The 17619-nt window shown below is 38.4% G+C and overlaps 1 protein-coding gene across 3 annotated transcripts in view; it reads left to right on the forward strand.

Annotated features, from left to right (window-relative positions):
- The window catches only part of LOC122654456 (low affinity sulfate transporter 3-like), a 30424-nt gene that overhangs the window by 571 nt on the left and 12234 nt on the right, over positions 1-17619 (forward strand). The window contains exons 2-14 of one of the 3 annotated variants that reach the window (XM_043848549.1): positions 6465-6473; positions 7679-8010; positions 8099-8147; positions 9523-9730; positions 9827-10001; positions 10152-10220; positions 10322-10552; positions 10641-10767; positions 11340-11626; positions 11791-11984; positions 12085-12179; positions 12279-12355; positions 12461-12629. In XM_043848549.1, coding sequence (XP_043704484.1) covers positions 7717-8010; positions 8099-8147; positions 9523-9730; positions 9827-10001; positions 10152-10220; positions 10322-10552; positions 10641-10767; positions 11340-11626; positions 11791-11984; positions 12085-12179; positions 12279-12355; positions 12461-12613 — 1959 coding nt within the window. In that variant the 5' untranslated portion in view covers positions 6465-6473; positions 7679-7716 and the 3' untranslated portion in view covers positions 12614-12629. Of the gene's footprint in view, positions 1-6464; positions 6474-7553; positions 8011-8098; positions 8148-9522; positions 9731-9826; positions 10002-10151; positions 10221-10321; positions 10553-10640; positions 10768-11339; positions 11627-11790; positions 11985-12084; positions 12180-12278; positions 12367-12460; positions 12630-15821; positions 15913-17619 lie in introns of those variants that run through there. The other 2 variants (XM_043848550.1, XM_043848551.1) reach the window with 2 other exon arrangements.

Consider the following 17619-nt stretch of genomic DNA (forward strand, 5'->3'; position numbering starts at 1 on the left):
AGGTGTTTGAAAAAAAGACACAAAAGAAAGATTCTCGGCGAGTAAAACAGGAAAAACACAAAATTGACCAGTTTGGATCTCATATCCTCATAAGGAAGGAGTGGAATATCAACTCTTTATGTTGCTGGTCATATTTTGTTGCACTTTTTATGGTGTTTGAACTTTTGTTGGTCCTCTTTTTACCCAAAAAAAAAAAAACACTTTTGTTGGTCTTCATAGTTATCACACTTCAGGGGAACAAGTCTCCTTATTAAAGTTCAAAAAGGAAGAAAGAAATGAAGGACAAAGTTTTTCTTCACCCACCATTCTAGGGTTCACAAATCCCTCATAGGGTTTTAGTATGTTCCAAAATACCCTCTCGAAACCTATTCTTTCACTCTCCCGCCCCTCGGTGAATGGCACCGTGGGTGGAGGGAAACTTCGTCCACAAATAAATAAATAAAAAGAGAAGACCTAAATCTTTGGAGTTTGCTGCTGAAGATCAAGGATTTTGGGAACCCCTAAATATAGGGATGAAACAAATTTTTTGGCCATCAAATAACTAATTGAATTGTAATGTTCATGCACTCACATGCAGAATATGCGAGAATAGCACAAAAGACCTAACATGCAATACCAAGGTTTCAAAGGCGAATTTTTCAGAAATTTTTTTTTTTTAATAAATCTGTTTGGCCTTTCTAAATTAGTCCTTTATTTTATTTTTACATACTCAATACATCATACATTAATATCATTAATTCAGGGTTATGTTGCTTATAAATGTTATAAACATTTGTGATTGATGAAGGTTTTGAGTTTTCAACATTCAAGTTCTTAGAGAAGATTAATTTGGTTAATGTTCCTGCACCTATGAACTGATCAATATCTCATATACAAGAAGCCCAGAGAGATCAACATTCACTAAAACCTGAGGGCAGCTTAAGCATGAATAGACTCAAGGACTATATTGGCTTTCTTTGATGAGTAAAGGTTTCCAAATTGGTGAAGGGTCTTTGAACAAAGAATGGATTCTGGGAAACCGTTGTAGCTTGTGGAGCAAAAAATTTTCTTAATAGGGTTTATACTTCATTTTCTGGTTTTTTTTTTTTTTTTTCCCTCACGAAATTGGTAGGGTAGCTATGGGTAGCTTTTCGTGTAACAATGAAAGGTGATGTTTCCAAAAATCCCAAAACAAATATACGACATTCAATTTTATGTTTTCTTTTTGGGTGAATTATTATTATCATAATGATCTATTATTTTTCGAATGTCACAAGACATCTATTATACCACGTGGGAACATGATATGTCTATTCCGACCCTTGGATAGAGGACATGGTCTAGATTAGCTACAAGTCAAATTTCAATGTCTAAATCTAACTCATTTTGTATTGGCACACATCCCATGTATGTCCATACATGTGCATCGGTATTCTAAATAATACTATGTACTATCCCAATTCTGAGTGGAAATAGACAGTTTAGATGAAAAAATTGGTCAATGATTTAGTGTCCTAGTTAAAAAAACTAGCTCTAGAGTGTGGTAGGGGTGTCAATTTGGGATCGGAACCGGCCCAAAGGGCAATTAAAATTCAGAGCCGATTATTAATGGGTCAACTCATGTCCTAACCATTAGAGTGATTTATATTTTAGAATTGGAACCAGATCAAACCGATCAACCAATTAGAATTGATTAGGTACTAATTATGGGGGTTTATTTATCGTTGGTTAAGTTTTTCACTCGCTATTCAAACTCTTTCATGTATATTTTTTGGGGAAAGTTTTCATGCATGGCCGCATGAGAGAGGGAACGGATTACGATGCATAAATAGAAAAGGTTTGTCATTTCGACGAGGCTCATATGAGACTGAGAGGGAGGACAAGACTGTGCACGAAACCTTTTGTCATATGTTTTTTGTCTAATTTTATGATAAATTTTGTATCAGCCCAATATATGGGCTAAACAAAACTCTGTTTTGGGTTTAATTGATTGTGTTTTGATTTGTACCAATTACAAACTGTGACCGAACTATCACTTTACCGGAACGGTTTTGGTCCTGACCCTAAAAAAGTGAAACTGATAAAAACTAGTCCTGATTAATCGAAACTGTCCCAATGACACCCGTAGAGTTTGGTTCCTTAGTTCAAATCGATCAATTGCATAAATATTTATGTCTTTTGGCTTACTTGCAGCAATATTTACAAGTTTTTACTCGACCAAGCAACGTTCTTTCTCCCATATTTGTATTATGAAGTATAGAAGAAAAAAAAATTAGAAGAAGAATTTGAGTTCAATGCAACCTCTTGTGGTAAGTGAGTCCCCAGCTTCTCGTGGTTGAATGAGTTCCACATTTGGTTTGAGTGAGTCCCCAAGTAATCCAGAGTTAAGTGATCCTTTTTTTTTCCCCTTAAGTTAAACAGTCTTCACCCACCCTTATTATCTTGTACTTATTTTCTTATTTCGATATAAAACTCTTCTACATTTTAAAGGTTATTTTTGACCTGCTTCACTATATCACCAAAAAACCATTACGTTAGAATCATATTTAATGACTAGGATGAAAGACATCTTTCAACATACTTTACATTTTATAACCTTCAACTCTTGCTTTTTGTATATTTATAGGACTGAGTTTTGCTCCACCTTCCCATTCACCGAGAAATGGAAATCAAAAGGGTATTCTTGGAACATACTAAAATCCTAGGAGTGATTTGTGAACCCTAGGATGGTGGGTGAACTGTTCTAGATACCCAGATATGTGCTGGGATCACCCATTGAATTCTCTACAAACTAGCTCTCCTTTATAATCTAGGTTATATGGGGTCTATTGTAAGCATCACTAGCAATTGTTATGGTTGCTTTCTACCAATTCAAATTGAAATTAGAGAACTGATACAATTTTTAAGAGGAAAAAAGGGAGTTGGTTTCCAAATGGAAGACCACCAAAACATCACATAATCATTGTTACATGCCATTACAAACTCTTTATTATTCCTTAATGAAGCAATTAAAAATAGTTAAAAAATATCATTAAAGGAAAAGCAAAAATGAGTAGTGGATTCATACACTCATTACACATACAAACAATAAAGAGAAGGAAAGAAAAAGAAACCAATTAATAATTGAAGTTGTTCCTTATCTTCTTTCTTCTCCTTAGCTAATTGTGTGAGGTATAAACATGAAAGGATGTGTGTGGGACATAAAAGGGGGAAAGAATATGCATTCTATCATATTTTGTACACATGCTAATTAATGAATCAAGACCATATTTTGCAATAGATTCATAGAGTGGGAGTACACTAGAAAAGTGAAAAGGGAGAACATTATGTGGAGTGGGAGGCCAACTATGGAAGGAGATTAATGTGTGAGGGAAAGTGGATTTATTAATTGTTTACTCTTGAGGTTACTCCTGCATTCAGCAAAATACCTTGAGGTGTCGGAAAAGGAATATAGTATAGAAAGGACAGGAATAATAATTGTTTAAAGAAAAAGAGGAGGAGAGTTTGCGCCAGAGAGGAGGAGGCGCTTTTGGCCCGTGTGAATCTTGATCAGCCTGGTTTATTTGCTGAGATCTCCCGACGATCGAATAGGATAAGGACCCCCTCGGTGCGCCTCACAGATCCCCCGTAGTCTTATTTTATCATGTCTCTTGGGTGAGCGAGTGGCTTGTTGCCTTCGCCAATATGTTTTAGGACGAAGTCCCCTTTTTTTTATTTTTTTATTTTTTAGCTTTACCTTTAGCTTTCTAATATGTCCTTACTCTTTAGGCTTGTTTGCCTCCTTTTTAGTCTTCAATAAATTTTTATTTTAAAAAAAAAAGGAGAGTTGGAAGGTGGGTGATGGATATTTTGCTTTCCTTGTTCTCTTAGTTAACTGTGTGGTAAGATTAGGCTTGCTAGACCTTGGAATAGTAGTGGAAATTTCTGACCAATGTGGATGATAGAAAGTGAGGAGGTTGAGTTATTTGACTTAGGTAGTGTTTGGTATGCATTCTAAGTTGATTTCGTATTCTTGGATGATAAAATATATAGTTGTTTTTATAGTCCGAGAATGCGAGATGAGCCTAGAATGCATACCAAACACAGCCTTAGTGTATATGGAGAGAAGTGTTTTCAATAATTAGGTGGTTAGAAGGACTGAATATTCAAAGAAATGATTCTAATAATACAGGGTTTGCCATATATATGATTAAGATTGGCCTTGAAATCTTTCTTTATATAACAAGATAAAAGCAAGGGAAGAAGTGCAAACAGATTTATTTAAGAAGAAAAAAACATAGGAAAATTATGTTCAAGATGTTAAGCAATATATTGTAATATCCTTATATCCTACTAACTACTCCAATTTGAAACCAGTTGCAAGGGGCCTCTTTCCATAGCTGCTGTACAGTTCTAATATTTAATATATGTGATGTGTATGGTTGTGATTGATTTGTGTAAATTAGTGAATAATTGGATGATATTATTGATCATATTGTATGGTATTTATATACATGAGGAGGGAGACACAATCTCCTTAACAGCAGGTGATTGATCTTAATTGGATCAATTACAATCTTCCTATTTAATTACAATCTTATCTACAGCAAAGAGCTGAGGATAAAAATAGAATGTACAGTCAAGGGAATCGATAGCTTGGAGAAGAACAATATCTTCTAATACTCCCCCTCAAGTTGGAGAGTGTAAGTCACAAACCAACTTGCGAGTGAGAGCTTGGAAATCAGAATAACCTAAAGCTTTTGTGAGAACATCGGCAAGTTGCAACTTGGACGGGACGTGTGCCGTGGATAGAGTGCCAGATTGGATTTTGTCCCTTAGGAGATGACAATCCATCTCGATATGCTTCGTGCGCTCGTGGAACACGGGATTAGAAGCAATGTGCAAGGCCGCTTGGTTATCACAATAGAGTGTCGCCAGATGGGAAGGGACGTTGAGATCTCGAAGAAGAGCTTGGAGCCAAGTGATCTCGCAAGAAGCCGATGCCATGGCACGATATTCTGCCTTAGCAGAGGAACGCGATACCGTTTGCTGTTTCTTGGACTTCCAAGAAACCGGACTGTTTCCAAGGAATGTACAGTATCCAGTGATGGAGCGGCATGTGGTAGGGCAAGAACCCCAATCGGCATCACAATAAGCTTGGAGGCGTAGGTCGCTGGATGATGATAATAAAATGCCAGTCCCAGGGCATGATTTGATGTAGCGAACAACACGCAGGGCCGCCTGCCAATGCAGGTCGCGTGGGGCGCTCATGAACTGACTGAAAACCGTAACCGAATATGTAATATTTGGTCGAGTTACAGTTAAATATAATAATCTTCCAACAAGACGATGATAAATGGCGGGGTCTGTGAGTAAGGTACCATCGTCCGGAGTGAGCTTGAGGTTGGTATCCATTGGGAAAGTACATGGTTTGCTGCCAAGTAAACCAACATCAGCAAGAATGTCAAGAGCGTACTTCCTTTGAGAAAGATGGATCCCTTGTTTTGCCCGGGAGACCTCGATTCCAAAAAAAATTTTCAGAGGTCCAAGATCCTTAATTTGAAATTTGGAATGGAGATACTTCTTTAACAATGTGATGGAGACAGGGTCATTGCCAGTGATGATAATGTCGTCGACATAAACAAGTAGAGCCATGAAGGAGGCGGAGCTACAATGGGTAAATAAGGAGTAATCGGCCTTTGACTGTGTGTAACCAACCTGAGTAAGAGCAACAGATAACTTCTCAAACCAATTCCGCGATGCCTGTTTGAGCCCATACAAGGACTTGCGCAGGCGGCAAACCCGATGCTCCCCCTGTTTGGCAAAACCTGGGGGAATATTCATGTAAACTTCTTCGGCCAAATCACCATGCAGGAAGGCGTTGTTGATGTCAATTTGGTGTAACGGCCAATTATGGACAGCCGCAATTGAGAGAAGGCATCGCAAGGTGACGTGTTTGGCTACAGGGGCAAATGTTTCATTATAATCAAGTCCTTCGGTCTGCGTGAAACCCTTGACGACAAGGCGCGCCTTGTAGCGCTCAATAGATCCGTTCGAACGGCGCTTGATCTTATAAACCCATTTGCATCCAATTGGTTTCTTACCAGGGGGTAAAGTGGTGATGGTCCAGGTTTTGTTGTGTTCTAAAGCCTTTACTTCAGCTGCCATTGCCTCTTTCCACTTTGGATCTTTGTTGGCCATGGTGAAGGAAGTCGGTTCCTAGTCATTAGAAATAGAACAAAGAAATGAACGATGGGCAATGGAAAAAGGTTGATAAGATAAAAAATTAGAGAGGGGATAGAGAGAACCTGATGGAGATGATGCGCATGCCGAGGATGGGGGCACATGACCACAGTAGTAGTCTTTTAAGTGGGTAGGAGGTAGGCGTGGGTGTGTGGAGGGAGGGCGTGGTGGCACCACGGTAGTAGAGGGTATGGAAAGAGCAAGAGGAGGTGATGGAGAGCACTCTGTAGGTGGGGTAGGATTGGGTATAACAGTCGTGGGAGGGGATAGGGGTGGGGCATAAGCCGTGGGCAATAGAGCTTCGTGGGATGAGGAATCAGGGATGGGAAGGGGTAGGACGACATTAGAATCGGTGGGGTCAGATGGGGGAATAGAAGTAGCATAAGGGAAGATGGTTTCATGAAAAATGACGTCACGGCTGAAGAAATACTGTTGGTTAGTGATATCGAATAAACGGTACCCCTTTTGGTTTGGAGGATAGCCAAAGAAAATGCACCGCCGTGCACGTGCACCAAATTTGTCATGGTGCAAATGACTGGTGGAGGCAAAACATAGGCAACCAAACAACCTAATGTGATCATATTGTGGTGAACGGTTGAGTAAAGCTTGATAAGGAGTGATACCGGCAAAAACAGGGGTGGGAAGCCTGTTAATTAAATAAGCAAACGTAAGAAGGCAATCACCCCCAAAAACATTTAGGAAGACTAGCATTAAAGCGGAGGGCGCGGGCTCTAATACCATGTAAATTGGTGAATAATTGGATGATATTATTGATCATATCGTATGGTATTTATATACATGAGGAGGGAGACACAATCTCCTTAACATAAAGTGATTGATCTTAATTGGATCAATTACAATCTTCCTATTTAATTACAATCTTATCCATAGCAAAGAGATGAAGATAAAAATAGAATGTACAGTCAAGGGAATCGACAGCTTGAAGAAGAAGAATATCTTCTAATAATTTGGGCCATTAGAAGCAAGTCTTAAGTCAGCTCCACTAGAGGGAAATTTGACCAATAAATGAATTGATAGAAAAGAATGAGGAAAAAACAAAAGATTAAAGTGCAGATCTTGTACACTTGTCAATGCAGTTGAGTGATATAGCCAGTGATCTACACCACTTGCAGCTCTCATCTATCATTAAGTTATCTCCACAATATAAAGAATCTCTCCACTCTTTTGTTTTTTTTGGTAAAAATCTCTCCACTCTTAGCTATGACGCATTAAGTTCAAATATTTTTTGGGACTTTGGATTTTAGAACATATGGAATGACTAGGATCTGTTACTTTGGCTACTTTGCTTTGTACCCTTTATAAAGTCTTCTCATGGCCTCTCCTTGTACTCACAAAATCAACTTTTCAGCAATACTTGGTGCTTGGTTTGTGTTTGTGTGTGTGTGTGTGTCTGTGAGAGGAGGGACAGTGAGAACTGAGAACTGAGAACTAAGGAGTGGGTGAGCTAGCTTGCTAGCTCTATCCTCTGTGTTCCTCCAAACACTTCAACAAATCATGGGTTCATGGGACAATGCAAGCCCTGAGGTTGATCAGCCGCTCGACATTGAGCACGGCAGTCATGTGGACAAGACTCGATCAGTGCTAGATATACCTGAGCCTCCCAGTCTGTGGCATGAGCTTATGGACGAGTCATCTTCATCTTTCAGAGCTAAACTACAACCTCGGTCTGTGGTCTTATTCTTCGAAGGCCTTTTTCCAATCCTGAGTTGGGGTCGTAAGTACAAGTGTTGGAAGTTTAAGAGCGATTTGATGGCTGGTTTAACTCTTGCTAGCCTTAGCATTCCACAGGTGAACACAATTAGTTGATTATAAGAACAGCTCTCCATCTTAAAGTTAGCTTTCTTTTCCTCTGTAATATGTTTTAAATACTTTGCAGAGTATTGGGTATGCAAGTTTAGCAAAGCTTGATCCTCAATATGGGCTCTGTAAGTAGCTTTCTTTTGTGGTTTTTACACAATTTACTGGTTTTTGTACAAGAAATAGCAAAATGGACAAGGGTCCTGTAAATTCATCTTTTTTTTCTCCTCTTTTTTTGGTAAGGTATCTTGATCACTTGTACCTATGGTCAAGATACTATTGTTGTTCTTTGTTATCTGTAGTAAATATTTTGTGTATATTTCCTTACCTTGTTTGTCTTTCCCTTGTAAAGGTTTATTCTTTTGTATTTAATACCTTCCTAAGTGAATACAAGATACAGAATATTTACTACAGCTAACCTTGAGGAACAATAACTGTCATAAAAGTAAAGTTTTAGATTTGATTTCTACTAAACTGAACTAAACAAAGCCTTATCTCAAATCCCATACCAAAGATTACACTCTATTTTAGGGTTATATCTTCCATAAACCCTTTTTTGGTTTTCCTTTGTCTTTTAAAGCATTCATCATTCAAAGGTCCTACATGTATTTTTTTATGGGGAGGAGGGGGTCCTTAATGTAGTATACTAAATGCTACAGTGAATCTCACATCTTCAGTTTTGCCAAAGAAGAAAATTCATATGTTTTCTCTGTAGATGAATTTCCTTTAGCCTGAAAGAATATTTATTTTTTGCTTTCCCAAATTAGAATTACTCTTTCCTTCTGTAGACTCATTATATCTTATTAAATAAAGCATCCCACTATTTGTGTCCGGGACTAATATAGATTAGTTGAAATTCCATAGATCTGTGCACATTCTTGGCTTGTCGTCAAGGCCCATTAATAAATGGGCCAGCCTCAGGCTTAGCTTTTTCAGCCAAATCTGAGGGTGGCTCCGCTGCACTTATGCTCAGCTGCAGAACATGCCTCTTTTGTGCCCTAAAGAGTAGTGGGTGGGACATGTGTCTGCCGCTAATCGTATGTGCAGCGGAAATGAACTAGCTAAATCTCAGACCTTGTATACCATACACGAAGTAGAAAAATATTTTTATCCTGACCTGAGTTACCTAGGATAGGCGTCTGATAAGTTTGACAGGACAACCTAAGTTTCTGTCACATGACAAATTGTATGAAGTTCAAATTTTGTGGACAGTTAGACCTCAAAGTCCTCGGCCTATGTGTCAAGTTCAGCCAAACAAAATTCACTAAAGTGGTAAAATAAAGGCATACAGCTCTGAAAATCTGAAGGGTGCATGACATTCACAAACAGCTAAAAAATACAAAATATATAAATTGGTGAGCCATCCTGATAAGTTTATCAAGATGGCCAGCCCTGGTGAACTTTAATTTGGTCCCCCTCCCAAAAACAAAAAAGACAATTTTTGAAAGGTAATTTGATTTTACATAGACAATTGATGAAGTGACATGGGTATGTTTTGATTAGACACAAGTCTTGTGCCACCTCTGATCTATGGTTTAATGGGGAATTCAAGTGAGATAGCCATCGGACCAGTGGCAGTGGTTTCTCTCCTATTGTCTTCCATGATTCAGAAAGTAGTAGATCCTGTGGCTGATCCCATTACTTATAGAAGAATTGTTTTCACCACAACCTTCTTTGCTGGTACCTTTCAAGCTACATTTGGACTGTTCAGGTTGGTCTTCTTGTTCAAGTGACTAATTGTTGTTCTCTCCACTGATTATACTTAACTTCATTAAGATAACATGTTTGTCCATTTTGCTTTCTATAGGTTGGGTTTTCTTGTGGATTTCCTATCACATGCAGCCGTTGTTGGTTTCACTGGGGGTGCAGCAATCCTCATATGCATGCAACAGTTGAAGGGTCTACTTGGAATCACTCACTTTACTAACAAAACTGATGTCATCTCTGTCTTAGAGGCAGTTTGGAGATCAATCCATCATGCAGTAAGAATAACATTAACTAATCCTGTACTCTGTTTTTTGTTTTGTGACATCTAAAGGTCATATTCAGTTTTCTGAGCAGCTAAGGAACTTACCTTTTCATGTTAACTCACTGTTTCCTATACCTCAACAGTATCTTTTGTGTCTTCACAGCAGTGGAGCCCTCTTAGCTTTCTCCTTGGGTGCTCATTCCTGATTTTCATCTTGATCACAAGGTTTCTGGTAACTATAAACTAAACTTGATATGCTTCATCATCAATTGTCTTGTATATCTATCCAGGTTTGTTTACTGATGTTTGGGATTCATCTCTGATAATTGCCAGGGTAGAAGGAACAGGAAAATCTTCTGGCTACCTGCCATTGCTCCTCTCATAGCTGTTATTCTATCAACTCTAATAGTTTTCCTAACAAGAGCTGATAAGAATGGAGTTCAAATAGTGAAACACATCAAAGGAGGGTTGAATCTAAATTCAGCTCCACAGTTAATATTCAATGGACCACATGTTGGAGAAGCAGCAAAATTTGGATTCATCTCTGCCATCATTGCTCTCATGGTGCTGCTCTAATTTTTCATCACTCCTAAATTAGTGACGACCTAACAAGATTTAACTTCCTTAACCATATCACGTCTTTTCCTTCCAGGAAGCAACAGCTATCAGCCGATCATTTGCAGCCACAAAAGGTTACCACCTTGACGGGAATAAGGAAATGTTAGCAATGGGCGTCATGAATATTGTGGGTTCTTTAAGTTCATGTTACGTGGCAACTGGTGAGTTCCTAGCTCAATTTTTTCAAAGATTACATCAGGAGAAGCAATTATGAGTAAGATTTTACATCATCCATTTTGTTGAATCCTCACAGTCTAGGCTTTGGATTTGATCCTCGAACATATGAAGATAGCCAAGGACTTGGAGATTCCAATATGTGGGATTTCAACACATTATGTTAATCAGCCTAGGATGAATATATACACTTGGGTGAATGGAAAATATATTTAGGCAAAAGAGCAAAGAACAACACGAAGCTTAAAAGGGAGGGCCCCAAACAAAAGACCAAAAACAGATAACCAAATTATGATACATCAAAAGCCAAGGGGAGTGGGGGGGGGGGGGGGGAGACAATGAAAAAAAAGGATGATACATCAAGAAGCTGGGGTAGGTGGAGAAATTAGAGGTAGGTCCCAACATGAGGCTAGATGTTTATTTCTTGAAGCATTTGGACCTTACAGAACGAATGAGTAGAAGTCTATTTCTGATCTCAAAAGTAATGAATTCCCAGATTTGTTCTATAGTACATGATGAGAGGGAATAGCAAATTGATTTGTCTGGGTAAATTATGCAGGTTCTTTCTCACGCTCAGCGGTTAATTTTATGTCGGGCTGTCAAACAGTGGTCTCAAATCTCATCATGGCTGTAATGGTGCTTATATCATTAGAGCTGTTCACTGGGCTTCTATACTTCACTCCAATTTCAATCCTTGCATCGGTTATTCTATCTGCACTTCCAGGACTAATTGACATCAATGAAGCTTACCACATTTGGAAGGTTGATAAACTAGACTTCCTTGCTTGTCTAGGAGCATTCTTTGGGGTGTTGTTTGCATCAGTGGAGATTGGTCTTTTAGCTGCGGTAATGTGTTATCAATTTTCCTTTAATTATTTTGTGAGGTGTGGAGAAACTATTTGAAATGAAATTGATTATACTTTGCCTTAGAACTCACATGAAAGCCATGGGCAGTGATTAGATATTGTTTATTCTGGATTATCACTTTGTTCATTAGTTAGAAATTGCAGGTAACCATCTCATTTGGGAGGATCCTACTGTACACAATTCGACCTCGCACAGAAGTCCTTGGAAGGCTCCCAAGTACCGATATCTTCTGCAGCATTAGTCAATATCCTAATGCTGTTAAGAATCCTGGCATCCTTATAGTCCGCATACAGTCATCTCTTCTCTGTTTTGCAAATGCCAATTATGTGAGAGAAAGGTAGGGGGTGGTGTGTGTGTGTGTGTGTGTGAGAGAGAGAGAGAGAGAGAGAGTTCATTAAAATTAGTTCCATAACTTCTTGTTTACTTATTTGGCTTAGGATAATGAAGTGGGCAATGGAGGAAGAAGGAAAAGGGAAGGAAACAAAAGCAAATGAAAAAGGAAGGATTCAAGTATTAATCCTAGATTTGTCCAGTAAACATCTATACCCAGTACCTATTTCAATCCTTAAACTTTAATGTTCTTAAGAAATGATTCAATCTCTCTGATTGACTGGTTTGGGTTCTATGCCAGACTTGATGAACATTGACACTTCAGGAATCCATGCATTAGAAGAACTGCATAAGAAGCTTGCTTCCCATGGTATAGAGGTAAGTTTTGGGTGATCCTTTTTGTTTTAATTAAAGATCATATAATAATAGATGACATTTTTTTGACTTGTTATTCACACTAACTCATCTAGTTCCATTGTTTAGTTAGCCATGGCCAACCCTTGGACCCAAGTTATTCACAAGTTAAAGTTGGCCCAGTTTGTGGAGAAGATTGGAGAACAGGTCTTCCTTACTGTTGGTGAAGCTGTTCAAGCATGCCTTCCAAATATCAAGGATCCAGTGATGGTCACTCTTTGAGAGAGGGCTTTTATGTGTGTAAAAGCTTTTTATTCTGTGTGGGTAAGTTTAATTACAGTGTTTAATGTATCAATGGTGGAAATAAGATGTTGTTGCAAGATTCTGTGTAACCTATATGACTAATTGGGGACAATCTATCTATCTCATCAAAATGAATTGCACACTGGATTCTCGATGTATGCGTCCCAATCCAAGGAAAAGGGATACTAATCAAAGATCAAAGATCCGCTCCTTCTGTTCTGGGGAGGGATATAGAATGAAAAAAAAAAAGAAAAGATGATGAGATTATGGAAGTACCGAGCATTTATTGCTACTGCACTGTTTATTCTAGTTCCTTATCAATGGTGGAAATAAGATGTTGTTGCAAGCCAAGGCAACTGATATTTAGGGTTTTCCACATTTGATTATCAATTTATCATGATAGATTATACTGTAAACAAGACCAAAATGGAAAGACTCTAATGATAATACCTTTGCTGGAACGGTCTTAAAGATATCCCCCACCTCTTCTTCGACTACCCTTTTACCTCCACCATTTGGAAAAAAGCACTCTCCTCCATCTGGCACCGTAACAGGAGACCCCTTCCTTTTGATCGAGAATGGGTTTGGGTGGCTAAGTCCATCTCGGGGTCCTCGATTTGTGACACCATTGGTAAGCTGATCTTTGGAGCTGCTATCCACCACATTTGGATGGAGCGTAATCTTAGGAGATGGACTTCCAACTCTCGATCCTTTGATCTGATTTGGAAAGCCATCTCCTTTGAAGTCTCTTCCAAGCTCAGTCGTGCTCTTCTGTGTGCTGTCAGGGATACTCCTAGGAATAGGCACATTGCCATGTACTGAGGCCTTGATCTGCCCTCCCTTTTTCTTACCACCACTGCGTAGGTTGCTTGTTCCCCCCCCCCTTCTTCCCCTTGTATATTCTTTCTTTTCCCTGCCCCCCCCCCTGGGGTAAGGTAATACATATTTATTCACTCAAAAAAACATAACTTGAAAATCCTAACATCACGAGAATATTTATGAAAGGGCATCAGAATAGAGTTCGGTTTCCCTACACGTACCAACAGGTGAACGTACATGTGAGAGCCAACCATCTGTCCTATTTTTGCCATTTACAACGGGAGGAGGGGTTTTTATGAAAACAAAATTAAAATGTGATTGGCTCAGAGATGTACGTTCACCTTTTGGTACGTGCAGATGATCCATTCTCATCAGAATAAGGGCCAATTTGCTGTCTAAAAAATAATTTGCATCTTCTTAGATATCAAATTAAGTTATATCTAGCTAAGGGGTGTTTATTGGTTAATATTTTTTATTTTATATCTTCCAAAGCAGTAGTTAATTATGCTTAAGTCCCCCAACTTAATAATATCACATAATGGACCTTAGAGCATGGATATAATTACTGTCACCATTGCAGTCCATTGTAAATCTATATCCAGAATCAGAACCGCGGATTGGACTATTAATATGTTTCCAAAACGTTTTATAAAATGAATATTATTACTAACGAAAATATATTTCAAAAACCTTTTGTAAACTATTTACAAAATGTGCCATCAGATATGATTTCGTCAAATCAAGTGCATATACTCTTTCTTTGATATTCTCCCTCGGAGAAATGGATTTCCTATCAAGCATCTCTTTACAAACAAACACTATGATCTAACACACCGATATCTAGTTAGGCAGACATCAATCGTCGGTATTCCAAAACTCATACTTGTGTAAATACAACGACAATGACCTCATATATCAAGGGACTAATAATCATAAGCTAGAAATGAGAAATGATCGTTGTCAGTCAGTAAAAATCATGATTAAGCTTTATCCATGTTGTCCACCCAATGGATAAGGATGTCAACGGAAATTCAAAAATCCTATTCGATCCACGTTCGTATCCATTTAAGAGAATCCGAATCCGTCCAAAAACTAATCGGATACGAAAATGATTATCCCACTATTCGACCAATTATTATCCGGTTCGTTTAGCAATCCGACGGTCATAAAATATCTAACCGTCTATCTGATTAATTTTATTTATTTTTATAAGGGTAAATTACATGACACCCCCTTAAAATCTTCCCATACTCAATTCACCCCCTCTTATTTGAAAATACACATCCGTCTCCCTCTCTTAGAGGACTATATTACAAGTTAATCATCACCGTTAGTTTTATGTTGTTCAGTGATGAAGTCAGCAAGTTAATTTTATTTAAATCCTTAAACTACCCTTGGCCATGGGTAGAGTTACAATTTTACCCTTGATCTAAAGTCCCAAAATCGATCAACTCTATTCCTCATGGATTGATTGATTGATTCTCTTATTTTCTGGTTTCAGTGAAACCCTAGCTTTAGCTTAAGCTTCTCTCATGGCAGAATCTGTCCTTATTGGTAATTTCAGTAACTCTTCATCTTCAACCTAAACCTCACGATAAAACCATGAAGCTAGCAGTAATGCTGCTTCTTGAGATCGATCTGGCACCTCAAACAGGCCTTCAAATAGCAGGAAAAATTAAGGCAGGTTTGGATTCCCCAACTCTATTAAACCAACACAATAACATTCCCAGAAGCTAAAAGGTTGAAGCAAAAAATTTCTGCAAGTTGTATCTGGCGGTAGGAGAGACAACCAGAACTGTTTCAGAGTTTGATCTTACAATAGGGGTGGGTAATAGGGCTGGAGATTCTAGGCTTTAGATCGTCTTTCAATGGATTGAGTGACAATAATCACAATATGCCCACTTAAGATGGAAGACAAATTACAATGAAGTGGGCAATGGAGGAAGAAGGAAAAGGGAAGGAAGCAAAAGCAATTGATAAAGGAAGGATTCAAGTATTAATCCTAGATTTGTCCAGTAAACATCTATACCCAGTACCTATTTCAATCCTTAAACTTTAATGTTCTTAAGAAATGATTCAATCTCTCTGATTGACTGGTTTGGGTTCTATGCCAGACTTGATGGACATTGACACTTCAGGAATCCATGCATTAGAAGAACTGCATAAGAAGCTTGCTTCCCATGGTATAGAGGTAAGTTTTGGGTGATCCTTTTTGTTTTAATTAAAGATCATATAATAATAGATGACATTTTTTTGACTTGTTATTCACACTAACTCATCTAGTTCCATTGTTTAGTTAGCCATGGCCAGGACCCAAGTTATTCACAAGTTAAAGTTGGCCCAGTTTATGGAGAAGATTGGAGAACAGGTCTTCCTTACTGTTGGTGAAGCTGTTCAAGCATGCCTTCCAAATATCAAGGATCCAGTGATGGTCTCTCTTTGAGAGAGGGCTTTTATGTGTGTAAAAGATTTTTATTCTGTGTCGGTAAGTTTAATTACAGTGTTTACTGTATCAATGGTGGAAATAAGATGATGTTGCAAGACTCTGTGTAACCTATATGACTAATTAGGGACAATCTATCTATCTCATCAAAATGAATTGCACACTGGATTCTCGATGTATGCGTCCCAATCCAAGGAAAGGGGATACTAATCAAAGATCAAAGATCCGCTCCTTCTGTTCTGGGGAGGGATAAAAAAAAGATGATGAGATTATGGAAGTACCGAGCATTTATTGCTACTGCACTGTTTATTCTAGTTCCTTATCAATGGTGGAAATAAGATGTTGTTGCAAGCTAAGGCAACTGATATTTAGGGTTTTCCACATTTGATTATCAATTTATCATGATAGATTATATTGTAAACAAGAGCAAAATGGAATGACTCTAATGATAATAACTTGAAAATCCTAACATAACGAGAATATTTATGAAAGGGCATCAGAATAGAGTTCGGTTTCTCTGCACGTACCAATAGGTGAACGTACATGTGAGAGCCAACCATCTATCCTATTTTTTCCATTTGTAAAGGGAGGAGGGGTTTTTATGAAAACAAAATTAAAATGTGATTGGCTCAGAAATGTAAGTTCACCTTTTGGTATGTGCAGATGATCCATTCTCATCAGAATAAGGGCCAATTTGCTGTCTGAAAAATAATTTGCATCTTCTTAGATATCAAATTAAGTTATATCTAGGGGTGCAAGTTTGGCCCTGTCGGCCCGAACCTGCCCTGGCCCGCCCTGAGCCCGAACAGGGCCTGGGCTGAGATATTTGGCCCTGAGGGCGGGTCAGGGCTGGAAATTTCTGGCACTGAGTTAGGGTCGGGTTGGGTTAGGGTTTGAGGCCTCGAGCTAAGGTTGGCCCGGCCCGGCCCGACCCTGATTTAAGTTATACTATAAAATATATATTGATACAATTTATACATTATAAATTTTAAATTTCACCCACATTTTTTTATATAATATATTATATATGAAGGCAATAAATGTTATAATATATTTTATTATATTATTATTTTATGTAAAATTGATAATGTTTTTCCCGGCCCATTCCAGCCCATGCATTTCTTTTCCCCTCCCCATGATCAGGGCCAATTAGGGTCGGCCCAGCCCGACCCTGAGGGCGGGTCAGGGTTTGATTTTTCTAACCCTGAGTCAGAGTCGGGTCGGGCCTGGGCCCAGGTAAGGGGACTTAGGGTTGGGCTAGGGTTCTATAAAGCCCGACCCAACCCGACCCTGTTGCAGCCCTAGTTATATATAGCTAAGGGGTATTTGTTGGTCAATATTTTTTATTTTATATCTTCCAAAGCAGTAGTTAATTATGCTTAAGTCCTTCAACTTAATAATATCACATAATGGACCTTAGAGCATGGATATAATTACTGTCACCATTGCAGTCCATTGTAAATCTATATCCAGAATCAGAACCGCGGATTGGACTATTAATATGTTTCCAAAACGTTTTATAAAATGAATATTACTACTAACCAAAAGATATTTCAAAAACCTTTTGTAAACTATTTACAAAATGTGCCATCAGATATGATTTCGTCAAATCAAGTACATATACTCTTTCTTTGATATTCTCCCTCAGAGAAATGGATTCCTTGTCGAGCATCTCTTTACAAACAAACACTATGATCTAACACACCGATATATAGTTAGGCAG

This window comes from Telopea speciosissima, chromosome 3 (assembly GCF_018873765.1).
Source record: "Telopea speciosissima isolate NSW1024214 ecotype Mountain lineage chromosome 3, Tspe_v1, whole genome shotgun sequence".
Lineage (NCBI taxonomy): Eukaryota > Viridiplantae > Streptophyta > Magnoliopsida > Proteales > Proteaceae > Telopea > Telopea speciosissima.